At 44.0% G+C, this 24,396-nt stretch overlaps 1 protein-coding gene across 3 annotated transcripts in view; it reads right to left on the reverse strand.

Annotated features, from left to right (window-relative positions):
- RIN3 (Ras and Rab interactor 3) overlaps positions 1 to 24,396 on the reverse strand; it is a 66,906-nt gene that overhangs the window by 36,916 nt on the left and 5,594 nt on the right. For 2 of the 3 annotated variants that reach the window (XM_068192562.1, XM_068192564.1), the window contains exons 2-3: positions 11,058 to 11,244; positions 8,018 to 8,132 (exon numbers count right to left, since the gene is read on the reverse strand). In XM_068192562.1, the coding sequence (XP_068048663.1) occupies positions 8,018 to 8,132; positions 11,058 to 11,244 (302 nt within the window). The remainder of the gene's footprint in view (positions 1 to 8,017; positions 8,133 to 11,057; positions 11,245 to 24,396) is intronic. The other variant, XM_068192563.1, reaches the window with a different exon arrangement.

Below are 24,396 nucleotides of genomic sequence, written 5' to 3' on the forward strand. Positions count from 1 at the left end.
GCAGAGGAAGACAGGGACCAGAGGGGCTGGAGGGCAGGGACGTGTGCTACTGACAGATGAGGAATGGCAAGAGCCCTTTTTGTGGCAACACAAAGCTACAGCCTGAACTCACATAAGACCTGACTCTTTCTCCTCAGGAGAGGGCCCTTTTCCACCTACTTTATTGTACTCATGGGCCTGCAGTACCTTTGCTACTGGTTGCTGGGACAACTGATATTTTTTTCCTTATACATACAAATATATATTCAGTAAAGACATATTCTGTAATGAACTTGAAGATGCTGAATGACCTTCCTGACTGGTAGACAAGTCTCCAGGGCAGTTCATGAAGTGGCTGCCAAATCAGTCCTCTCTTTGCTTTATCGCTGAATGCCAGAATGGGTTATCAAAAAAACCCACACACAACCCAAAACCCAAAAAAAGCACCACCTTGATCTTTTCACTCTGTAATGTCAGGTTCAGCCTCTCATCTATTCAGAGGAAATCAAAGCTATAAATAGTCCTACCCTGCTTTCATGCCTTATTTTACAGAATTAAGAATTCTTCTTTTCAGTATTGAATGCTGCAGGGCTTCCACTGAAGAAGGCCAACTGTTTTGTTTAAAGTGACCATTTAAAAAAGAACTGTGGTTCCATTACAGTGATAACAGAAGTAACCAAATATACTTTCTGATGGAACCTTCTGCCTGCAGTCTGACAAGCCAGAGATTGTTTTGAGACGTTTGACTTGGGAAGGGTGGAATGTATATTTACTCTTTGGATTGTGCCATGCCAAATGAAAATTCCCTCAAATATCTGTGCAACAACGGTCCAGGAACATCGCAGTGTTACTAATGGCACATGAGGAAGTCTATTACAGCCTGCAGCAAGCTCAGCTCTCCAATATGCCTGGGGGCATATAATTGCCTCTGTGGGGCATTACTGGGCCTTTTCAAGTACATTCAAGTACCTGATAGGAATTTACTGCAATTCTGCACTGATTAAATAAACTGAGCACATTCTATCTTTCTCTAAACACAAAGGGAGAAGAAACTGAGGAAAGAAAGGTTATGGGTTTTAGGGAGATCACAGGTGACACACTAATACAGAAAATATTTTAATTTTTTTTTTCACCATTATCCCTCTGTGAATCTTAGCAGTATTTCTTCAAGAACCTGGCCCTTAGAGAATGGGAAGTGCTTTTGCTGCTCTACTGAGACATCTCTTCTGAGAGCTGCTGTTTGCCCTTCAGCTTGCCCACAGCCTGGCTCAGTATCACTTGTGGGATCCCTCAGGCTGACAGGGACAGCAGGAGATCTCTAGCCCAAAATCCTGCTAAAACCAGGACCATGAGGTCAAGCCAAGTCACTCAAGGCTTCATCCAACCCAAAACACCTCCCACAAAAATTTGCAAGTTCTACCCAAATAAATGTCTTCATCTTAGAAGTCAGGGCCAGGTATACCAGCACATACACCAGTTTATTCCCTTTAGCTATGAAGTGAAGGATCCCATCTTTCTGACCTAAGTCTGTACTGCAGATTTCTATCTCCATCTGCATTCTAGTTCAGAAGGGATCCAAAATAAATGCAATTGAAATTAATTTTTTCAAATGGCAGATTGTCTTCTTGTAGGTTTTTTTCCTGAATCTTCTGTTTTCTGAGTATTACCAACATTGTAAAGTTTTTCTCTGCATTTGTGATGTTTATTTTTCTTTCTGGAAAAAAATATCTGTCTATCTTCACTCTACTTCCTGATTCCAGGAGACAGAGTGTTAGCAAAAAGACTTGCAAAACTGAGGAAGCTATTGCAAGAGCTGTCAACACTTCCACAAAAATATTCATATCACAAAGTTCATCTGCACAACTGGCCCCTCGCATTGAAGGAGTTAAATTGTGTATGAATAGCTTGCAGTAACCAAGCTATCCTCCTATTTTTTCCCATGACCTCATTTGTGTAGAACTACAATGTAGTTCATGTGGGAAAATACCACCTGGTCATACTGTGACATGTTAGCAGCAAGTACTTTAGTCTCTGAGTTTGTTAATCCAGCCTCAGCATTATGTATTAAAATAAACATTAACAAAATTAAACAGGGAAATCTGCCACAAATGACCATATCTGGCCATGTTAGCTGGGTGCCAGAGGAGTGCAATAGGCCAGTCTATTGTCAGCATCTGGAGATGCTTGAGCCAACAGAGAGCATCTACTGAGTTGTTCCTGCTCAATCTGCCTCCTCTTCCCTGCCCTGTGTGTCCTCACACATCACTGGGACGCACTGACCCGTGCAGGCACACACTGGATTTTGTCTCCTTCATGCCTGTGCTCTGCCATCATGCCAGGCATGCCCACAGCCCTCGCCTCAGGCTGGCTGGGATGTAAAGACCAGGGCTTTCAGCAGCTTTGCTTAGAACTAAGCCTGCAAAGATGAGCAATGTCCATCCCCCTGTTGCTCTAATGCTCCTCTGTAAACATGCTGCTGCCTGATTGCTGTTGTTTAATTTCCATCTGTTACTGTTACAGGACAGTCAGAATGACTGCACATGTCCTTTTTATCTGTGCAAATGCCATTAGTCTATAATAAAAAACTGTGTAGTTTTTTCCCATATGTGCTTGGGAAGGAAGAATGGTAGTGTTGAAGTGACTGAAGTGACTTTGTAATGATTGGCAAAGTTGACTTTGAGAATCGAGCTTGCTTTCACGTCTTTAGACTGCATCTATTTGGGATCACTAAGCCAAGAAAGTATATTGTAAAATCTTAGCCCTTCAGTAATCTTTTCCTGTTGGTTTCACATTTCCTAACATCCAACACGGAAAGGAACACCTCTGTTCATCTGAATTTCCGTTTGGCCTCCCCAGCAAGGCCTGCCTTCCTGCTTCCCCTATATCTGGTGTAACTCTTCTTTCTGTCCTGATAGAATTTGCTGGCAGATGTTCACTGGTGGATGCACAAAGTGGTCAGAGCCTCACAATTCTTCATGGCAAGCAGGTAACAGCAGTTAGAGAATTAACCAGGCAGGGTAAACTGCTGCTGTGTATTTTGCTTGAGTTGTAATCCTTTCCTAAATTCCTCCTGTCTCAAGCATTTCATACCAAACTCCAGTCTGCACTTCCTGAGCTCAGTCTCACTTTAAGAAAGGTCAAATAAGGTGACCAGGGCAGACATTGGATTTCTTTATCAACATCATTTTTTGCTACCAGGCTTGCAATTTTGCAGCAACACTCAGTGATTGCTCTTAAACTGCTTTGGAGTGCAGTAATTGCCTGCACCTTTTCTGTCAAGGTATATTGTAGGTCCTTACCACAAGCTCATACCACATAGCCTGGAGTACAGCTGCTGTCCATAAACCAGAAATTGAGCTACTGTGTCTAATGGCACCGTGTCTCATCCTTCAAAGGAGATATTAATCATGTTCGGGACATTTTTGTATTACTTGGAGATAATTTATTTTGGTTTTCCTATTTGATTTCACTAAGGTTATTTCAAGACCTCTGTTACATTCCAGCTTATTCAGAGTTGGTCTGCAGAGAAGCTTGGAGGGTCAGAGCACAGAGAACTTTAAGTCTCATAATTTTCCTCTAATAAATGAAATAGCCACAATAAAGCCAAGGCTTCACTACAAACCTCTCCTTCAGCTGTGCACTCATTGATTTTGGGGGGCTCAACCCAGCCTTGGCCCCATGTGTTGTAAAAGATGATTCTGAACAATTGCGTCTGGTGGCAGATTGTCCCCACAGGTACAGCTTAAAAGAGGAAGGACAGCAGCTCCACAACATGGGCTCGTGTGGACTGCCTCCAAAGATACACCTCCAAGTGAGCTAAGCCATTGCAGCGATGGAGGAGGCAGGAGCAGGGTTACAGGAGATGGGCACCTGTGGCAGGATCAGACCAGCCTCAAAGCCCTTATGACATGAACTTGAAGAGTTCAAGATGGACTTAGCAAATAAATGTCATTGTTATTTCTATTTTTAAAAATCTAATAATATGAGCAATATGTTCTTTATTCTGTGAAATTGCAGATACTTCTCTTTAGTGCCATTTTGCTTACTTGGAAAGAGTCACATCCTTTTTTCTTGATACAGAAGAGCTTGGAAAACAATTACTACACATCCCACACCAAAGCATATGTAAAAGGTTCTTGAGAAGTATGTGATCATGTGTTTTGTGAAATCAAATTATCTTCAGATATTATTCACAAAATTTCCCAGAAAAAAATAAACTCTTAACCTTAGTTTATGGTGGTAGAGCATTCCTCTATTAAAGGACTTTACTCTTGTGCAGGTGCCTTCATGACTCTTTGTGAATGTAAAAGCTACTGCCACTACCTGCACCACATGGTCTGTGGCACTCAGATGCTTCTTCCAAGCTCTCAGTATACAGTACTTCAGAAATGCACATGCACTTTAAACTTCTGATTCTTCCCTTTTTAATACTGCTGCAATGGAGCTGAGGTCAGCAGGATGACTTCTGAAGGTATATCCATGAAAAGGAGAGGGGATTAGGGCCTGAGGTTGCCACCAGTTTGCTGAGAAGAACCAAGGGTAGGAGTCAGCTGAGGAAGGGGTGCTCAGTTTGTGAGGCTGGGGCTCCATCTCAGAATGAAGCAGAAGTAAGGGGTAACTCTCAGAACAGAAAGTGCAAAAAGTAGTCAAGATTTTGGCAATACTGCATCTCTAAATGGTAGAAATTTTGTAACAAGCTTTAGCTCTGGGAGATTTCCACAGCTTTGAGTGAGAAGTAAGGGATCCTTCAGGCCAAGGGCAAAACCACAGAGATCCAAGGCTTTGAATCTTGACAGGTTTTTCAGCTTTCTGATGAACCACATGGTACCTGGTATCACCTGTTTGGCCTCTTCTATACCACTGATACCCCTGGGATTTAGCCTTCCTGTCACTGGAAGAATGACAACAAAAAGAACCAGAAGAAAAAATTTAAAAGTCCATTCTTCTGTTCTCTCTAAGGGCTACTTCACAGGAGAGGTGAAAATGTCCCCCCCCAAAAAGGGAAAGAGGTTTCATTTCTTTATTCTCTTACCTCGTGGGTTCTTTGGGGATCTCCATTTAAAAAGAGAAATCACAGTTAAATACAGTCTTCTCATCAGAAAACTATACTTCCCTAAATCACCAAATATCAACGGAGTTTCTATAAGGAAAAGAAATAGTAAAACAATGAACCACTCTTATTTGGCAGTGCAATGCCAAGAAGATTCTGAAGGGTTTTTTTTTTTTTTTGTACTTCACTGAATGGCCATCTCTATATGGAACACAGGGGCTGGGCAACAACCTCTGTACCATCATCATGATACCAGGGAAAGCCTCCTCAGATCCTGACTGAAAAGTAGGATGGAATGAGAATGGCTCTACAAACAGCCAGGGACAAGAAGCAGCTGGCAAGCTTATTCAAAATAGTAAGCTGGTTGCAACTTGAATTTTGCTAGGTTGCAACTTGAATTTTAACTGAAGGAAGGCTCTCTATAAAATCAAAACTCTATATGTCAAGGCAAATTCAGACTTTAGTTTACATCTGAATGCATTAACTGTGTGGAGTCTAACGAGTTGAAGTGAGGTAACGAGGAGAATTGGTTCCCGCTCTTCGGACGCTTTAGGAGGAGCCAGCTCTCCAAAAGGGACAAACAGCTCTCCCTGGAGCACATCACACAGATCACTGCTCATGTGTCAGCTCAGAAAGGAAAGAGATTTTCTGAAGTTAAAGAATAGATGTTTGGAAAAACCCTGCCAGTCCACAGTGGCCATCAGGTTATTCAGCTGGGGTGTTTTACATATTTTCAGGAGTGTAACACCCAACTTCCAACTTACTTGCATTCCACAGCAAGAGAGTATCCCTGGGGGTGCTCAGAGGTCTCCTACCCTGGCACTTACTGAATACCAGGGATGAGTGAAGGGCACATCATCAATCTGAGGCAATCCAGACATACCAGCTTACTTGTCAAGGAAGCTCAGGTTCTAAATTATTTTAAAGCATTTAGATATCTTTTAATTTTATTTCTGAAAATTGTTTAGAAGGCAGTGTAGTAATGCAGTTAAAAAGCTAAAGAATTAATTAATTTCCTAAGGTATTAGATTTCTCTGTGACACAGAAGATTTACTATCTCCCCTTGTACTAGGAACAGTCCTTTGGCTTTATTAACATGAATTCATTCAATTTCTTTTAAACTTAAAATCCGGGGTACTTACTTTAAATTAGAAAGGAAGCAAAAAAGAGACCACTTCTGTACCTAGTGTGCTTTTGTCAACACAGTGCAGGATGGAGAACTGAGAGGCTTTCTACCAATTGACACGCAACACTGACAGAACTCAAGCTAAAAATAATGTGCATATCCACCACAGGAATGCATGAGCCTCATGGCTGCTGGGATTGCTGCATGTGATGGCAGCTCTGCTGCTTTACGAATGAGAGCTGATTTTTTATCACCCTCCTCCACTTACTTTGCACTTGTATGAAAGTGGTGGAAACTGATTTAATTCTTGCTTCTACCAGGAAGCTTTCCTCCCAATACATCCTTTGCATTAAGGTAGTGATAAATTAGAAAATGCAAGCAAGTTGGAAAAGCATGGCAGCAAAGTCTCTCTAGATAGGCTAGCTCAGTGACATTTTTATACTACATTTTACTTTGCCTGCCTGTCTTAAAAGAAATCTGATTTTATGGCACAGGACATGAGTGAAGAAGTAACATTTCTATAAATGACATATTTTAGGATGACATTATTTGATTTTTTAAACTTTTATCCAAAGGAAAGCTTGAATCATCAAAAACCGATTCCCCACCATGAAAAATCTAAGTCCTAGGTCAAGTTCAAATAGCTAAATAAAGAAAAGGTTTCTCTACCCTGCAGCTAACCCTTGCCCTTGTATTCCTAATTGAACACCTGAAGTTGTGGCAAAAGGTTTGCTGCTCCTGCCCTCACACAGGAGCGCTGAACACTGAATATCTGGGCAGCTGGGTGCTCCCAGGAGCAGGGAGATGAGAGAGAAAGCTTCCCGGGGGATGCAGCAGCCAGACAGGGAGCTGCACCCTGTGCAGGAGCAGTGCTGTGACAGATTGTGGTCTGGCCTTGAGGTTAGAACAGTTCAAGAGATTCAGTTGTACCTCTGGCTTTAAAGTCTATTTACAATGCAGAGGTATGTGAAGAAATACAGGAGAAGGGAAAACTATTTGAGCAACTGTAAAAGTTCATTTGAACAAGGGGAAAGTGATGTTGCACACTGATCTGCAGGAACATAAGTTTTTTAGTAAAGAATAAAACAGTTTCACTGGGGAGCTGGCTTTGGGACAGAGCTCAGTGGCAGAGGATTTAAACGTGTTCAGATAAATAAATAGTGTGAAGTTATTTTTATGAACTCTTTTGAGTGCTTGTTTCTATGACTATCCTAAAACTCAGGTATTTCCAAATATTCCTTTGAAAGTGGAAATCATGTGCCTTACACATCCATTTACACAGAGGGCTGGATTAGATGTGGCTGACTTTGAACTGGGTTCATTTTCACTTGCTCATGGCAGACTGGGCTATCCAACTGGGAATAGCACCGATACCAGCAGCCACCTGCTTCCTTGGTTGGCTCTGAAAACAGTTTGGGAATGACTTGTTGTTCAGTGTGACTGTATGAGGTGCATGAAAAGGCAACATGTCAGATGACTGGTGACCCCCAAATTCAGAGCCTTAAATAGAGAGAGTCAGTGAGTTAACCAGGCTTAATCTGCCAGTGCTTTTCACTTCCCTCAAGACTTCCAGCTGGTGAAAGGCAGCTCCTCTCACTTGATCAAAGCACTGGCCTCCTCATCTGGAGGTGCTTTATTTCCCTCTTGTGAGTCTGTAAATGATAACAGAAGGTGCAGAACCACAGGGGAGCTGAGGTAAAGCATCTGCAGGAAATATTAACTGAACTCCATCATAAAAGCAAGATCTGCTGCCAGTCACAAGAGGAACCTTTTCAGTGCAAGTGAGATTACGTAAATATTGGTGATCACAAGAGGACGCAGTACCTTAACCAGAGCAAGACCAGAAAATGTAAAGACCTTACTTGATTTTTCTTCTTTAATGTTGTACTCCAGCACACCAGGAGCCTCGTTCTGCACTGGCAGGCGGACTGCAAGGACCATGTTGCTCACATTACCCTCTTTCCTAACTAAGAATATCTGAAAAAGGAGAAAAGAATCAAGAGCTCAGCTACATTATGTGAACTTCTAAACTTTATTTTAGGTCATTGGCAATGTAGATTTTATCAGTTCAATCCACCTTTAAATAGCCTTATTTTAGCTTCATTCCACTTAGCTAAGCTTTATACAACAAAAAATAATGGAGAAAGGGACATTTCACCTAAGTGAAATTCACACCTACGAAGGGACTCACAAAGTTTCTATGCATCACTGAAGTCCCACTTATGCCTAAAGCAAACTATTTCTCTAATTGAAGATTTAAAACTGCACTCACAATTTGTTAAGTGATGGTCCTCACACCAGTGCCCTAAATCACAGATGAGTCACCCTAGAATGTCCCAGTCCAGGTCTAAAGCAAGGAAGTCACTTGTACATTTGGTTGGTAAGGATCTGAGTGTCCATGAGAGGAACATAAAGCCAAAGGCTCTGGTGGCCACAGTGTCCATGGCAGAGATTTTTATGGGACTATAAGATCATTCAGCCTGGCAGGTAACCTGAGTGAATCCTTCTCCAATGCTCAGGGTGAAGCCATGAGGCCAGACCAAGTTTCTCAGGGATTTGTCTGTACAAGTCTGGAGAACATCCACATCTGGAGACTGCACAGACCTCTTGGCAACTGTCCCATCACTTACTGTCCTCACAGGGACAAAATGCTTCCCTGCACCCAGTCTGGACCCCTCTGGTTTCAATGTACACTGCTGCCTCTTGTCCTCCCACCCTGCAGCACTGAGCACAGCCTGGCTTCATCTTCTCCATGACCTCCCTGCAGGTACCAGGGGTTGCTGTGTGGTCCCCTGAAGGTGTCTTCTGGCCGAACAAGCCCTGGTTCCACAGCCTCTCCTCAGTGGGTCTGTGCCCAGCTCGCTGGCCACCATCCCTACAGGCCCTTTCCCACAGAGCTGCTCCACCAAGCAAAAGGAAAAATGCCTCATTCTTTGTATTGTGTGAGATCCTAAGTGTGTTTCTAATTAAAGCTCATTGTCAGGGATAATTTTAGCTTGTATTTTGAAGGTGTAGATACAAAGACAAAATAATCTTCTCCTTCATCTCTTCTTTGACACTAAGCTTAGGCAGAAATGAGTCAAATAAAAAAAAACTGAATTAAAAAATCAAGCTAATTTTGTAGCCTGGATATTAATATTAGAAAGAGAAGTATGAGTTGATAAAATCATTAATCAACTGTAATGTATGGAAATCTAGCAAAAAACTATTAATTTCTAGGGCAGAGGAATTTTTAAAAAACTTGTCTAGAAGCAGGGACCTTTCCCTGCATGAGTCCCAGCCATAAGGGCGTCTCCAGTCACTTTGAAGCACCCATGCTGAACACACAGCTTTGGGGCTGCTTCACAACAGGATGTGTGAACACAGTGCTGTCAACTTGGCTCTGAGTTCAGGAGAAATGGAGCCCCAGGGGCTCAGTTCCACCATCAGGGCAGAGAAAATGCAAATAACTGCAGGGGTGTGTGCCCTAAACAGGCAGATTTCTAGTGCAGGGCAGGCCCCACCTTCTGCTGCAGTGAGTGTCTGCAGGTAGGGGGCAGGTAGCACCTGCAGGGAGAGGCTCGCCCTTGCCCAGGTGCTACCACCCACATGGCAGTGCTGTCCCTCTAACCACGACTGCCAGGCAGCACCCTCTCATATTGCTACATCTGAAATTTAATCTAAGCAACCGGGGAAATGAAACCTGGAAATGAATCACTTCTTTTTTCCTGATCGGCACGCCTGGTTGCCATGGATCCAGAGACTAAAATTGGACTCTGGCTGTTCAGAGAAGTAGGAGATGGGTTTTCTGAGCTGTACTTAGCCCTGAGTACTGTACTTCCCCTGGGTCAGGGCTGGTATTGAAATCAGTCTCTTCTGTTTTCACCACAGGAGGGAATGGTGCTGTCTAGTTTCAGGTGGGCTCCCAGAGGGCAGGAGATTCTGCCCTTGCCGTGGGACACCTCTAATTCACCACCTCTTCTCCTGCCTGCTTCCACCTGCAGCTGAAGGCTGTGCCCAAGGACAGTGGGCAGGAGGAACAGAGGCAGGATGTTTCCCCAAAGCCACTCAGAGGTGGGGAACTCCCTGCCTGCAGGGAAGGGAAAATGCCTGAGGAGACCTGGGACCGTACATGGCTACATCACAGACAGTCACGCAATCTCCACTTACAGACAGAGCAGAAAAACAAAGAGAATGACTTAATCTAATTGAGAAATCTGATTCAGGGTGAGGTGCACTGCACAGCCCAGGCTGCTCAGGTGAATCCCACTGGAGGGTGTCACTCAGCTGTGCCAGCATTTAGCCCTGGGATAGAGTGACTTGGCCAAGGGACAGGTCCAGACCTCCTCAGAGCAGCTGTGCCCTGACATCAGCTCAGGTCATTTACACCTGCCCTTCCCAAAGGATCCAGCCAGGACATCTACAGCCCGCTATGCCTCACCTCTCAGACCTCTCAGGAAAGGGGAGCAGCTCCCTTTGGCACAGAGCTGCTTTCCTTAAGCAAGCTCTAAGCTCTGCACAAGTGTATAATTCTCTAATACTCAGTTTATGCAAACCAGATATCAATTGTTGCAATAAAAATGACTCCCAGCAGCTCCCTGAATCTAAGGTCCTTTTCTTCACAGATTTTTTTTTCATTGCTCCAGATCAGGATAATCACCATACTTGTGGGTATGGTGGTGAATGGGAAGCCATCTCCATGAATCTACATGGTAAGCAAATAAAACCAGAGATAATATCCCTCGTTTTCCCAAAGCCAATATATCTGTTTTGTGCTGTTGAGCGAGGTAAAGCATCAAATGGTAATGGAAACAGGGAACAGTCTGCTAAATATTTTTGCTTCCACATAAAAAAAAAAAGCACTGCTCTCCTAACCAAGGACAGGAAATGTGGTTGTCTGGACTGAAATTGCTTTGGACTTACCCCTGCTGCTTCTTTGCCAAGGATCGCCCCAGCCCTTTCCTGGCTCATGTTCAGCTGAAGCCAGACAGGACATGTCTTGATGAGTTTGTCAAGGATGCTGATCCCTGGATGCTGGAGGCAATTTCGCACAGCATTGGCCTGACAGAGATGTGTCTCTTTCCTCTCTTCACCGGTATCTCCAACAGGGCTGAAACACAGCAAGGGAGTCCCTGGTAAGCAGAGCTGCAAACAGAAAACTGGGGGGAGTAAGGACTGTAAGTGCAAACACAGACATCAAAGATGTAAGAACTGTAAGTGCAAACACTTAGGCATCAGGAATGCTCCTTGAGGGGCAGCAGACCACAGGCACGTTGTTCTGACAGCAGGCTGGCAGGGCGCTTTGTGCTGAGCTCTGCTGGTTTCGGCTCACCCATCGATGCTGCCAAAGTACAGGTGCCCACAGACACGGGTAAGGGAGGCACAGCGGTGGCCAGGGCCACAGAGGGTTGAGCATGCCTGTGCCCTGGATGCCACCCTCCAGCTGAAGGGTCTGAGAGATGTCTCATGGCTTCAAAAGGAGTGATGCAGCAGAGGAGCGCCTGCAGTCTAATGGCAGACTGGTGTTAAATGGTGGTTTCAAGCCATGGTGCTGATTTGATGAAGTCAATTCATACATGTGCTTAGCTCTGCAGGCAGTGGAAATACTTGTGCTGAAAAGTCTGGTCACAAGAGCTCTGCTGGGTAAGACCATGGACTCATGGGGGTATGGGCTCGTCATTCATTGGATTAATTGATTTTACATTTTAAGAAAATGTAGGAGAACATACACAAAATTGTTTTGCTTCTCTAATTTCCTGATTAGAGGTCAGAACTGAAAATAGGACTCTCATTTTTTATTTGGTCTTACTTCAAATATTTTTCCTTTTCCTTTTATTTTTAAAGATACATATCTTAAGGTACTACACTTCAAATAAGGTCAGTCTTAAACTTCTAAAAGAGAGTAAGTTCAAAGGCCTAACCTAACACAGCAAGTCTGTCCTAAAAGTCAGTTTGTGTAAAAATAGCCTTTCAAATCCCAAAAGCAACACAGAGATTTTATTTTTTAGCATTTTTTTTTCTTTTTCAACCCTTCACAGACAGCTTTCTCAGAAAATACAGGTGCCTCTGTAATTCAGGTTGTAGATTAAGGGTAATAATTCACAGAATCTTGATTTTAATCAATCCTTTTTTAAGATCATAGTCAAGACAGTAGGAATGAGAGAACTGCGCTTTAAAAAAAAAGCAAATTGAAATAAGTGAAACTGTCTCTTTACTTGTGATAAAAGCCCAGCTTGGCACATATGTGAGGGAATTTCTTTTAGGTATAACAGCATGTGATTTTAATCAATATCCTCTGAACATATTGAGAAAAACAATGGAATACAGCTTTTGGAAGTTACCCTGAGTCATCTTTTGGGGTTTTTTTACAGGAGAAACAACCAAAAAAGCCTTGTAACCATGTGAAAGGAAAACATGTGTTGGATGGCAATATTCATGCTCCGTAGTGGGAAAGAAGTAATGAATTGAAGGGAAAGAAAGTTGACATATAATGAAATGTTCCATAACAGCAAAAATTACTCCCCTAATTAGTCACAAAGACATGAACCTGATCACATCTGAATGATGCGTGAAACCTCAGTCAAAGGAGGTCAGTGCTGAAATGTCCTGCTGTGTCACCAAAAGGTGACATGTACGGCCTTAGCTCCTGTGTGAGGAACTTTGTTCCCATTAATTATGTAAGATGGGGACAGCAAAGCACTGATGCTCAGGAATCCCATTGCCTGGAGGGAAATGAGGGTTATCAACAAAGTCAGGAAAGTAACACAAACCAGCTTGGACGTGCTGAGCATCAGCACACAGTGACCCTGGCACAGGGGGTGCGGGCATCCATCCCTCTGCTCCCTTCCACGGGCACAACCTGTGAGAGCCCTGCTCACAGCACCAGCTGCGGTCTGGCAACAAGAACAGACTGCTGAGGAAAAATAACAGAACTGACCTTCCAATACATGTGCCTGCATGTAAGGTCTAAATTTTGGAGAATGGATAGAAAATTGAAAATAATTCCAAACTCAGACACACAAGATGAAAAAAGTAAGAGCCTGAAAGTGCTTGCCCTAATAGAAAATCTCATTATTTGGGTGTGTGGAGTCTTTCAGTTCAGCAAATTTAGGGCAGTGGATAAGGCTTTTTTTTTTTTTTTTTTTTTTTTTTTTTTTTTTTTTTTTTTTTTTTTGGCAGAACAGGCAGTCCAATATTTCGTGGGCCCTCAGGGATGAGGTATTCTCTCAAAAGCCAGACCAGTCTGGAAAGAGCTAAGCAGGCTTTTGTACCTGTAGTAAGGGAGGGAAGCACAGATGAGTGAAAGGGGAGACTGTGGAAAAGGGGAGGCAGGAAGAGTCATTAAGGGGATCATATGGAATCAGGGGAATGTTTGGTGAGACGTTTCCTGTGAGTGAGTTATAAGAGATGATGGATAAATTCCCCAAAGAAGAGGAAGAGGACTGCATTGCTCAAATCTCTTAAAATGCTGGCTTTGGAGCAGTAGAGCACACACTGTATTGAATCAGATCTGTACTGGTTAAGAAAAGGGAGTGAATGACCTCCCAGACCTTTCTCAGCTGTCATGCTCTGACCCATGACACACCAGTTGACGCAGTTATGGCACCAACGCTTGACTTCTGTCCTGGGCACAGCTGTCACAAAGATTTGGATGGGGCTGTGGGAACGCTTAATCCAGCAATTTAATCTGGCTCTGTGGTAGCTCTGTGGCTGCACAGAGATGAAGGGAGCCCAGGCAGCTCCTGGGTTCTTGCTGAGCTGCCAGTTGAAGGAATTTCCAGGGCCACCATGGTGAGCAGCCGGCCTTTCTGGTTTGCTCACTCAGAATCCATGCATCAGATGATTTCTAAAGCCTCAGTTTTCAAAAATAACATAAACTCTGTTCTTGTCCTGCAGTCCTGCAAAACCCTTTGGCTGATAGAGGCAGGTGCACATTTTGCTAGGTGTGACATGAAGCTGAAAAGCTGTCCCTAGAGCTGCTTGCTTTCCTTTTACTGATTTCTTACTGCAAAGTTCTTTTAAACCTTGCAGTGGTTCTAGGCTAAATTGGATTCAGTTGGGAAGCAGGGAGCTGTGTGCTGCATACTGATTGGCAGCACAGGCTAATTAATAGCACAGTGATTACATTCACACACCTGCCCCGGGCTTGCAGAAGGCATCAGGTTGCTTGTTGGAGGCAATAATAATGACAATGGTGATTTGAATTATTGCACAGTGACTGTACACTGCAGTAATGACCACCATGACTCACTGCTTTAAAATCCAGGAGCCACACTTGCCAATTGAATATTCCCAGAAGTCAGCAGACCAGCAAGGAGATATGATCCACTGAATTTTGTGCAGGTGAAAGCCTTTGCAAGGGGTTTCACAAATATTGTCACAACAAACCTGCTGATACTAAGGGCTTCCTGGCTGGTCACTCTGAATTTCCCTGAGGCAGCTCGGACACACAGCAATTGTGTGGAACAGCAGCAGGGACAGCCAGATTAATTCTTCACTCCTGTACATTTGCTCTGAGAAGAGACATAACATATTTTTAAAATTAAATTTTAAATTGTAAATCAAATGCTCTGTAGTGCACTGATAAGTAATGACGGAGTGCATTAATATTGTTTAAACAGACCAGATTTAAGAATTAGGAGCTAGTCTTTTATTATTATGTTTTATTGCTTTTGCTTCTCCCTCTGAAAATGAGAAGACATCAAGAAAGTGCAAGAGCAAGGGTTTGCTGTGCCATCCTCGAGGAGAGAGATACAATGATTTTTTTTTTTTTTTTTTTTTTTTTTAAATAGCAGAGCAGGAACCACAGGTTTTAAAATGTGTGCAAGCTGGCTTGATACTGAGGGAGAAATATAGACACTCAGTCACAAACTCCATGTGCCAGGTGATAGAGCAACTTTTTGCACCAAAGCTACCTGGTACCTGAAGGGATACCATTTGGGATAAGCCAGCTTGTGACTGAAGCTGACATGTGGAAACCCTTCAAGCCCAATGGTTATAAGGAGCACTTGAAGCAGGAGGAAAAGATAGAATCAGCTGAAGCCAACAGAGCAGTCCTGATGGAAATTGATAGACAATGCTGTTAATTCCTGTGGTTAAAAGAGAGAGTTGGGAGCACGGAGCCTCATGGAGATGGGTGAGATGACAGTGCTGAGATGGGTGAGGCTGACAGAAGACTCACAGGGTCTTTACATCCTGTGTCACAACCAACCCAGCTGCACTCAGCTGCAGGGCTCTGTGCCACTGGCAATAGAGGCAGATCTCTGTATCCTTTTTTTTCATGGTCACCTTCTTTCCTTACAGGAATAGGAGTTTCATGAACAGCAACTAAAGCACAAGGTTTCAACCATTGCAAGAAACAGAGCTGCCTAGGCTTTCTTTGGTTTGGTATCACTTCTGATTAGACAGGTGTTGAGGAACACATTGAATGGAGGGAGCTTGGTGTCCATATTGCGCAGACTTACTACAAAATCTTTGTTCAGACACATGTGAATTCATGTGCTGTTACTTTCAGTTCGCTGAGAGAAATTATGCAGTGCTACAGCTAGAGGACATCAAGCTTCATTTTGCTTCCATCCTAGAAATGGCCAATTTTTGATACCATCTACTTACTCTCATAAGCCAGCCCATCTTTGATCACTTCATCAGTTCAGATCAAATTAATCTGAGATGGAGGAGAAGGATTCATTTACCCTCTGGACTTGCCTTTGGTCACCTTGCTGGGTTCTTCTTTCTTCCAACAGGTGGTGGAAGTGAGACCCTGAACCCAACCTAGCTGCAGGAAGAGCTCCAACATCTTTGAAATTCTGGCGTTGTTTCATCATAAAACAGAGTATGAGGAAGATGGGAAGGCAGCAAAGTGATATGTTGAAAAACCCATAGCACAAAAGCTAATTTTGTGCACCAAACATGAACCCTGAGTTGCAGAAAATTCAGGTTTTAATAACTGCTCTTTTGTAACAGAGCCAAGGGATCTTACAAAAGTCAAACCAACAAACTGAAATAAAATAACCAACAATGAAAAACCCAGAAGTAGAAAGAGAAGTTCTTGAGATCTTCAGGAATCACACCCAGGTAATTGTCACACTCTAGTAAGAAATAAACAAGTTTCTTGTTGTCTGACAGGCAGAAAGAGGGGGAAATGTAGGATGTAAAGCAAGCCATGGGATCTTCCTGCATTGCAAGGTTCTTGGATGTACAGAAAAACTGGGTCATGGAAATTATGTGAGAAGCTTGGCATGTCCCATGAGGCAGATTTGCCTGTCCAGTGTCCTCCCTACCTTGCAGAATACTTGTGTTACTGGTCCACCCTGGTGATAAGTTTATAGCTCAGGAAGCTGTGCTTCTCAGCCTGTGGTCTGTGGAAAGCCTGTGGTTGGCAGAGCACTTCCTCCTGCTCACTGGCCCCCTTGTTCCTCTACTGAATTGTCCACCCTTCCACCCTTTGGTCTTTGGTCTACAGTTGATGCTCTGCATGTCCAGGAGTTTTGGCTCAGCCTGGGAAGGACCAAGCTTAATAGCCACTGCAGCAGCTGTTCCAGCTGCCAAAAGGTAAGACAAACCAAGGGTCTCCTAAGTATCCTGACACCTCACAGCTCAGCAAAACTCTGTCTCCCACCTACTCCACTTTCTGTTACAGGCACCATCAATTTCAGCAGTGAATTTTGCACTCTGCAAGTGAAGTCTCAGTTCAAGTGAGCTCTTCTGCACCTGCCAGGGATTCCCAAATGCCCACTTCTGTGAAGGCTAGCAGGTTTGCATGCATCTGGGCCTCGTTTGCTCATGTCCATCTAAGTTTGCCAAAGTGGAGCAAGTCATTGCCCTGTTAGGGAGCTCCGTTAAAGGCACAGATGAATCAGGTGATCAGGTGTGGTGGGACAGCTCACCTACCCTTAAACCACTCACCAGAGAAAACCAACAGAGGAAGTTACAAAAATGAACAAGTTCTATTACACTTCAAGGGCAAAAAGGTGCCATGGTCACATGTGCAGGTAGAAGAGCTCTAAATCATGTATCAATTTATTAAGTAACAAGCAGCCACAGATTCTTCTGTTCACATGTGACACCAGACTGGTGTTTTAAATACTGTGTGGCTCAGCTTGAAGGTCTGATGGGTCAGGAGCACACTGGAGGAACTGTGTGGACATGCACTGCTGCCTGCAGAGCACAGCAAGGACAGCTGGGCTAGCTTGAAGGAGCTGAGCCTCAGGAGCAGGCTCTGCACAAACACATGGAGCCCCCTGGCAGAATGACCAAGCCCTGCTGAGCCCTGGTGCCCTGGCTACTGCCATCACCAGGTTTTAAGCTAACACATAGATTTTCCTTATTACTTCCATAATGCAGGCAAAGGACGTGACTGCAGCTTATCTGCATTTGAACTCTGCAGAGCCTTGCCCCCACTGAAAGGTGAGGAGTCAGGTCAGCTCTGCGGAAGCCTTGCTGGATGAGAGCTGCTGATGTTGTGAGGGACATGTAACCACTGTCCCTCATCAGAGCACAAACCTGGTGCTCAGGACCAGGTGGTTCTCTTAGGGCAGGAGCAGCAGGGCCAAGTAACTCAGGAACAGAGAAGTAGGGGGTGCCTGCAGTGCTTCCCATGAACCCTCCAATGCTTCCTTCTCCCAAATTAATCAAGCTTAATTGTAAGTGCTTATAGAGAAGCAGCAGCAATATCCCTGTCAGTTCCTCTTGTTTAACCTTGTCAACAATCTTTCAGCAAAGAGTTCTCTCAAGGGGTGGGGTGCTGTAACTAAATGTTTATTAAGTTCCCAGCTTCTCTGTGTTTCCTAGGTTCATTAGGTCTGTCCCTCTATTTAAATACACAAAGTCATGTATTCTATAAAGAACTGCATAAATATGCACAGAACCCCAAACAAAGTACAAACTAATTCTCATTACTGATAGTTCCCAGGTCAGCTCTGCTAACAAACAAGCCTTCTCACACACACTCACAGCCATGGACAGAAACAACATTAAAAACAAACATCCAAAAATTTCCTGAAGTAAGAGCCCTTCTTTCAAAGATTCCCCTGCTTTTTTTTTTTTCCCTTTCAATCTAGCCATTTCCTGCATTTATTAACACCAATGGAATATGCTGCTTGTGGCCACACACTGGGCTGGGGCTATTATATCTTATTGGTGTAATATGTCTTGGCTGGTATTCACAAACTGTACCGCTGCATTTATGTAACTTTGCATATTTATTTTTGCAAATTTATTTTGTATTTATTTTACATATATATTTTGCAGTCAACAATTTGTCTCGCAAACATCAACTGTATTTCTCTTTTTACTCAGTCAAAACGTACTTTGTCAAGTCAAAACCCCTTTGCAGGTTTTATTAGCTGTACTCCCTTCCTAACAACAGTCAGTTAATGGTAAGTTGTTCTCCCCCACATTTACAATCAGAGATATTCAGGGCATTTGTCCTTTGCCTATTTCAAACCCAAATTATTCTCTTAGGAAGGTCAGCGTATCAGCAAAACTGAAGATTTTTCTTTGTGTGCAGGCAAGGAAGGATCTTTTATATTTCTGCAAGGCCCTTTCAGTGCAAAGAGAAGAGAGCTGCTGAAACACCAGCCAAGGCAGGGTCAGAGTGGCTAGAGAACAGACAATTTCCTCAACAAAAAACTGCAAACATATTTGCTGGATAATGCAACTTCTCTGGAGAGCCTTGTGCAGTGCAGAAACCAGAAGCAAATGTTGTGAAGAAGGGAAACAACTTCCTAGGCTTTAAGACCATAAGGAAACCCCAGACCTCCCTCACCCTTCCATGTCAGTGCTCGAGAGGGGTCCAGCTGAGCCATGACCTGGAGAGAAAGGCTTATTCTCTGCATTCCAAGAACACCTGAAGCGCTGGAAACACAGAGCACCCCTGCTTTTACTGCAGGGTCAAGGTGATGGGCAGAGGTTTTGCCCCTTTCCAGCTTATCTGGACAGGAAGGAAGATGGGAATGGAAACCCAGGGAATGCTTTCCTATATTGTAATCACCTAACAAAGAGGGGAAAAGGAAACGGAAAATAAGGGGGAGGGAAAATTTCCAATTCAAACTTCATTAAGAATAGACTGCAGTTTAGCTTTCATAAAGGTGTTCTGTTTCAAACCCTGTATATTAAAAATTATTTGAAATCTGCATAATGTCTTAGAGCCAAAAACCTGAGAAAAATATTTAGAGAAACATCAGGTTAGTGATAAAAATCTCTGGCCTTGCTCAGGGGATTGAGTGTAGGTATGAGGCACACAAGACATGAGGCTAACCACACAAACTTGCATAGCACTGAGCCGTTTTCCTCTGCACTAAGAAATATCTGCAAATGCTTATCTCAGTCATAATTTGCAACTAGAAATGGTTGTTTTGCCAAGGGAAATAAATCCACTGGATTTTCATTCCGCAGTATCTGAAGGAGCAGAGCACAGGACTTCTGAGGTCTCTCCTCTCCTAAGGCACCACACAAAGTGGGTTGCTTACACACAAATATTCATGTTTTGGATAAGATTTCCTTCCAGTGTCAGTGTGAATGGATTTCAATATGCAGTGCTCTTAGTGAAAAAAAACAAATATCTAAGTCTGTGAACCTATCCTTTCTCTGCTCTCCTTAAGCCTTACTCCAGCGATTTCATATGCCTCTTTAATTTTGATTAGGCATTAAAGAAATGGGTTTATTTCTTGCTTTATTACCTGATGGGATCCCTGCCTGTATTTACACTGTGGCAAGGTTAGAGATCTGCCTTCCTGAGGGAAGGAGAGGAAGAAGAAAAGGGCTCATTTGGGTATTTCAGGGATATGGAAAGGTGGTGAAAGGACATGTTCTCTCACCAGCTTCTAGTGGTGAACACCTCCAGAACACCTGGAAACAACTCAGAGTGGGAGAGGTGTTCTAGTTTGCTAAGTTGTGCAACCTGTCTTGTGGGTGGGCATGGCCCTTGTCCTCCTGTGCTGGTGGGACAGCCTGGGACCAAAGGGCTGGTTAGTGGAGCAGTGTCAGAAACTGCTAAAATGTCCCTGCAGTGACTGGCAGCTCAGCATGTGACAAGCAGCCAAGCAGCAAGACTAAACTTTCAGCTCCCCCAGACCCCACCAAACCACTGCTGGGACTTCAAGCTTGTTCACTTAATTGTGTTTATGGTCGCTGCGTCGCCAGGGCTAAAATGTAGGTAAGTCATGAGCCACAGGCTTTGTGTTCATAGACCACAGGATAGTTTAAGACAATCCACAACATGGCTGTCTTGGTCATGTCCTGCCCAAAACATCTGTGCTGCAGCCACCCCTACCTCCAGGCTGCTATTGCTTGCCTGACACTGGGGCACTCTGACTCAGGGGCCAGAGGGGGAAAGAAGGTTAGTACTGGACACAGCTCTCTGGCCTGGCTCCCTGCTCAGCTTGGTGAGGCATGAGCAAATTTAAGACTTGGATTCAGCCCACTGGCACCAGTCACCCTGAATTACTCCCTGGAACTGCTGCTTCTCCAGTAAGACCAAAGATCACCACGGGTGCATGGTTTGCTAAATGGACACAACAACTAAACACCTAAAGTTAGGCAGGGTAAAACCAGACTAGATCTAGACAGCTAGCTCTAACAGCAAAGGTAGAAAGCAGAATGCCAGGCCAAGGGACTAAGCCCATCATCTATCCCTGTCTCTGGCTGCTGTTCACAGTGCTCCTCCTGTAATCTCTACTGATTTTCCAGCACTGAGGACCCTGCTGGAAGGGTAACAGCTGCTTTCCCTTTTGGCTGGAAAGGTTATCAGTGAGATCCATCCTAAAATTAACTGCTTTCTAATCCTAAAAAAGGATTAGAATGGGAGTACAGGACACAATTACACAAAAATGTTTTGTATTACATTTTTGTCCTACAGACAGAAAGCAAAGTTGGCCAAAGCTTTCCTGTCTGTTGATTCAGCAGAAGAAGCTTTGAGCTTTGCCTGGTTTCTTGTTTTGTGGAGGGTATCAGGAGTGACAAATTCCTTGAAGAGAAGTGGGGCAAAAAAGGAAAGAGAGAAGAGAAAGATTCTTGGCAGGAAAGATGAAAGGTTGGGCTGGGTCCCAGTCTGTCATTTAACCAAGTATGTGTGACAACCTTTTTTGCCTAGAAGTCTGCTAGCAATTTGGAGAACAGTGATGCAGGTAGCCAGCAGTGCTGTCTGTCTCCAGACTCTGCTATGTGTTGGTCTCTCTCTGTTTCCTTGGTGAATTTTTCCAAGCAGCAGAAAATTTAATCCAGTCCACGAGGGGCTGCAGCTGCTTTCTGTTCTGCCCAACAGCTGCTTTTACAAGAGAGAGACTTCAAAAGACTGGCTTTCTCTGGAGGGCCATGGGAGGGATGTACATGAGCTGTGTGGATTCCCTATATTTGGCAATTTCAGCATCCAGAAGGTTGTCTGTATTCAGCTGCTTTCAACAAAGCACTTGGAATTCCCCAACAATTCATTAGCCTTACAAAAGCAAAGAGAACATATTAATTAACATGGTCAGGAGATAATTTCAAGCAGTAAGACAGGTCTTCCAACCCTACCAGGAGCAGTGCTGATACACAGACCTCGAGTTACCTAGAGCAAATCCCAGCAGCCACACCTCTTGCAGGATCATTCTCAGAGCCAGGATTCCAGGCCTGCCTCAGAGAGCGACTCACAGGGTGGAGTTTTGTGCTCCTCCTCATCCAGGGCAATGGAGAGTGCTGCAGGAAGAGTACCACTTCCACATCCTCCCAACATGCCACTTTTGCTTCAGCTGTAGAGGCTGTGTGAACACTGAGGAAGCTGCTTTAGCTCCATAAGCCAGCCACCAAAGAGAAAAGGCTTTTTGAAAAATGGATTCTGCTCCTAGCGTCAACCCAAACTTAAAGGATGGTCTGAGGAAGACTAGAGTTTCACTGCTTAACAATGATCCAGGGGATTGGGCTATGACATATGTAACTAGAATAAAATCAGCTCCACGTATTCGTGCCTCAGTTTCCTTTCCTAGAATAACAGTATCTGTCTTTAGCTGGTTGTTGGGAGGCTTAATATCCATGAAAAACCCAGAGATCCTTTCATAAAGACAAGGGCTTTATATTAATCACACAATGTGACTACAGTAACTGAAAACACTCTGTCCCTTTTAAAGGTACCAGTAATTCAGAAAGCAGAAATCCTTTACTCAGACACAAATACATTCTCTGTTTAGCAAAAAGCTAATAGAAAGTCTGGGAAAGGCACCCACATAGGCATGCATGTATTCATCTATCTGAAAAGAGCTACATTCCATAGGACTCCCTGGCTTGTGTGTATCTAACAGAATATCTATTTAGGAAAATGTGACTAGCACAACCAGCTATGCAGTGCTCACATCTGCTAATCCTTTACTGCTCAAGTAATCATCTTCACTTGCAAAAAGATTTATACCACTTTGGGTGCAGGCGAAGAGGAGCTAAGCACTTCAAAACTCTTGCAACTGATTATCTTGAGAGAAGCACTGCCTTCATGGTCCCCTTCAGCAGGGTAGAGGCGTCTCATTTCTGGAAGTAGGTAGAATTATTTTAGATAGTTTAGACAGGTACTGAATGGACAGAGGAAAGGCTTGTGGCTACAGTATTTACCATACTGGGTGATGCTTGTAGCTCTATTTCATTTGCACAGGTTAAACAGCACTGCTCCCTTGACCACAGCTGCTTCACAGGGCTGTGTTACCAGGTATTTTCACAGACACATTTCCCCCTCCCTCCTCCACAGACTTCACAATTAAAGGACACCAGCTGAAAGCTTGCCTTGCCTTTCCAAGATACAACCACCTGACAGCCTGGGATGGATTCTGAACTCGGCCAGCTCCAGCTCTGGAGAGTTACTCCAGACTGACACCAGAGCATGGCTCCAACTAAGCCATGTGCACCTGTGTGGTTTAAGAATTCCCCTTGCCAGGATGGAGGGAAGGGAATGGCGCTTTTGTTCCTGCATTGTATGAGCAGATCCGGTTTGCCAAACAGAGTGGTGGAGGGATAATGGGGTGCCAAGAAAATACAGCACAGACACAAGCAACCCTGTGTAACAGCCCTGCCCTCCACAGCAGATGGAGTGCATCCACTGCACAAGGACAGCTCTCCTCTCCCTTGTGTACCACAGGCAGCCCTCTCTGGCTGGGAAGCATAGAAATAATTTGACAGATTTTGACCTGTGCAGCTTTTTTGGTGGATAGCTCTCCATGGATGCCTGCCTGTTCAGCTGTCTTCTCACCTCTGTACAGCTAGGTCAGTGTCAGAGCCAGGGTGTGCCCAGCACCCTTACATCTCCCACTTTGCAGTACAGACACGTCCCAGCTCATAACAATGAATTCCAGAGGACTCCACTGCTGGTTGGCTCTCCTGGAAAAGCTGTGCACCCTCGTTCAAGTGGTGTGTAACCAGGACAGGACTCAGTCATATATGTGCCCCCCAGGCACTTTGCTCCTCAAGTTCATGGGTGGCCCCCAGTGATTTCACCCCACAAGTGCCATACAGTGTCCTCTGTGCCCCATGGCCAGTAATTCTGGTAACCTGACCTAGTTTTGAACACGTTCTACAGCTCAGAGAACACAGTCAGGAGCCCAGGCCATGCTTACCAGGGCTGTGTGGGCACTGCCTCCTCTCATTCAGCAAATTCTAGAGAAGAAAGCACCTTCACTAAACCTCTCATGTATCTGTGCCTACAGTTTAAAAATACATTTTCTCATACAGGCAGGCAGGCATGCATGATTTTGTCTAGCTCCTACCTGGCTCCAGATGAGGATTTACTCTAGAGATTCTACTTCATTGCTCATCATGAAACACCTACCCAACACCACAGAAAAAAAGTAATCTCAAAATTTGGATTAGGAAGAAATGTAGGACATAGACTGAATTGCAGACCACTGCAGACCAATGTCTGCTTTGAGATCCAAGAATTGCAATTTCATTGCCCTTGTAGCATGATTTTGCATTAACTGCTTCCACTGGTTCTTGAAGTTCTTCTGGTTCTTCTTAAACTCTCTTCTGCAGTCTCCTTCCATTCTTGTTTTCTCCGTTTTGGTTTAGAGAAATCTGAAAGTCTTCTTTGGTAGTATGAATGCTTTAAAACTAATTTTTTTTATGATGATCAAACATCTCAGCTTTGTAACTATTTCTGCTTTTATTCCTCAGAAGGAATTAAAGGCTCCAGTTCAGCAAAATTATCTGTGATTCAGCTACTGCTCTGGACACTGGGACTGCCAAGAGCAGGTCCATCCCAGCACATCCCATCCCCTGTGATTTTAGGAGCACCCAGAACTGATGACAT

Source organism: Anomalospiza imberbis, chromosome 6, assembly GCF_031753505.1.
Source record: "Anomalospiza imberbis isolate Cuckoo-Finch-1a 21T00152 chromosome 6, ASM3175350v1, whole genome shotgun sequence".
Classification (NCBI taxonomy): Eukaryota; Metazoa; Chordata; class Aves; order Passeriformes; family Viduidae; genus Anomalospiza; species Anomalospiza imberbis.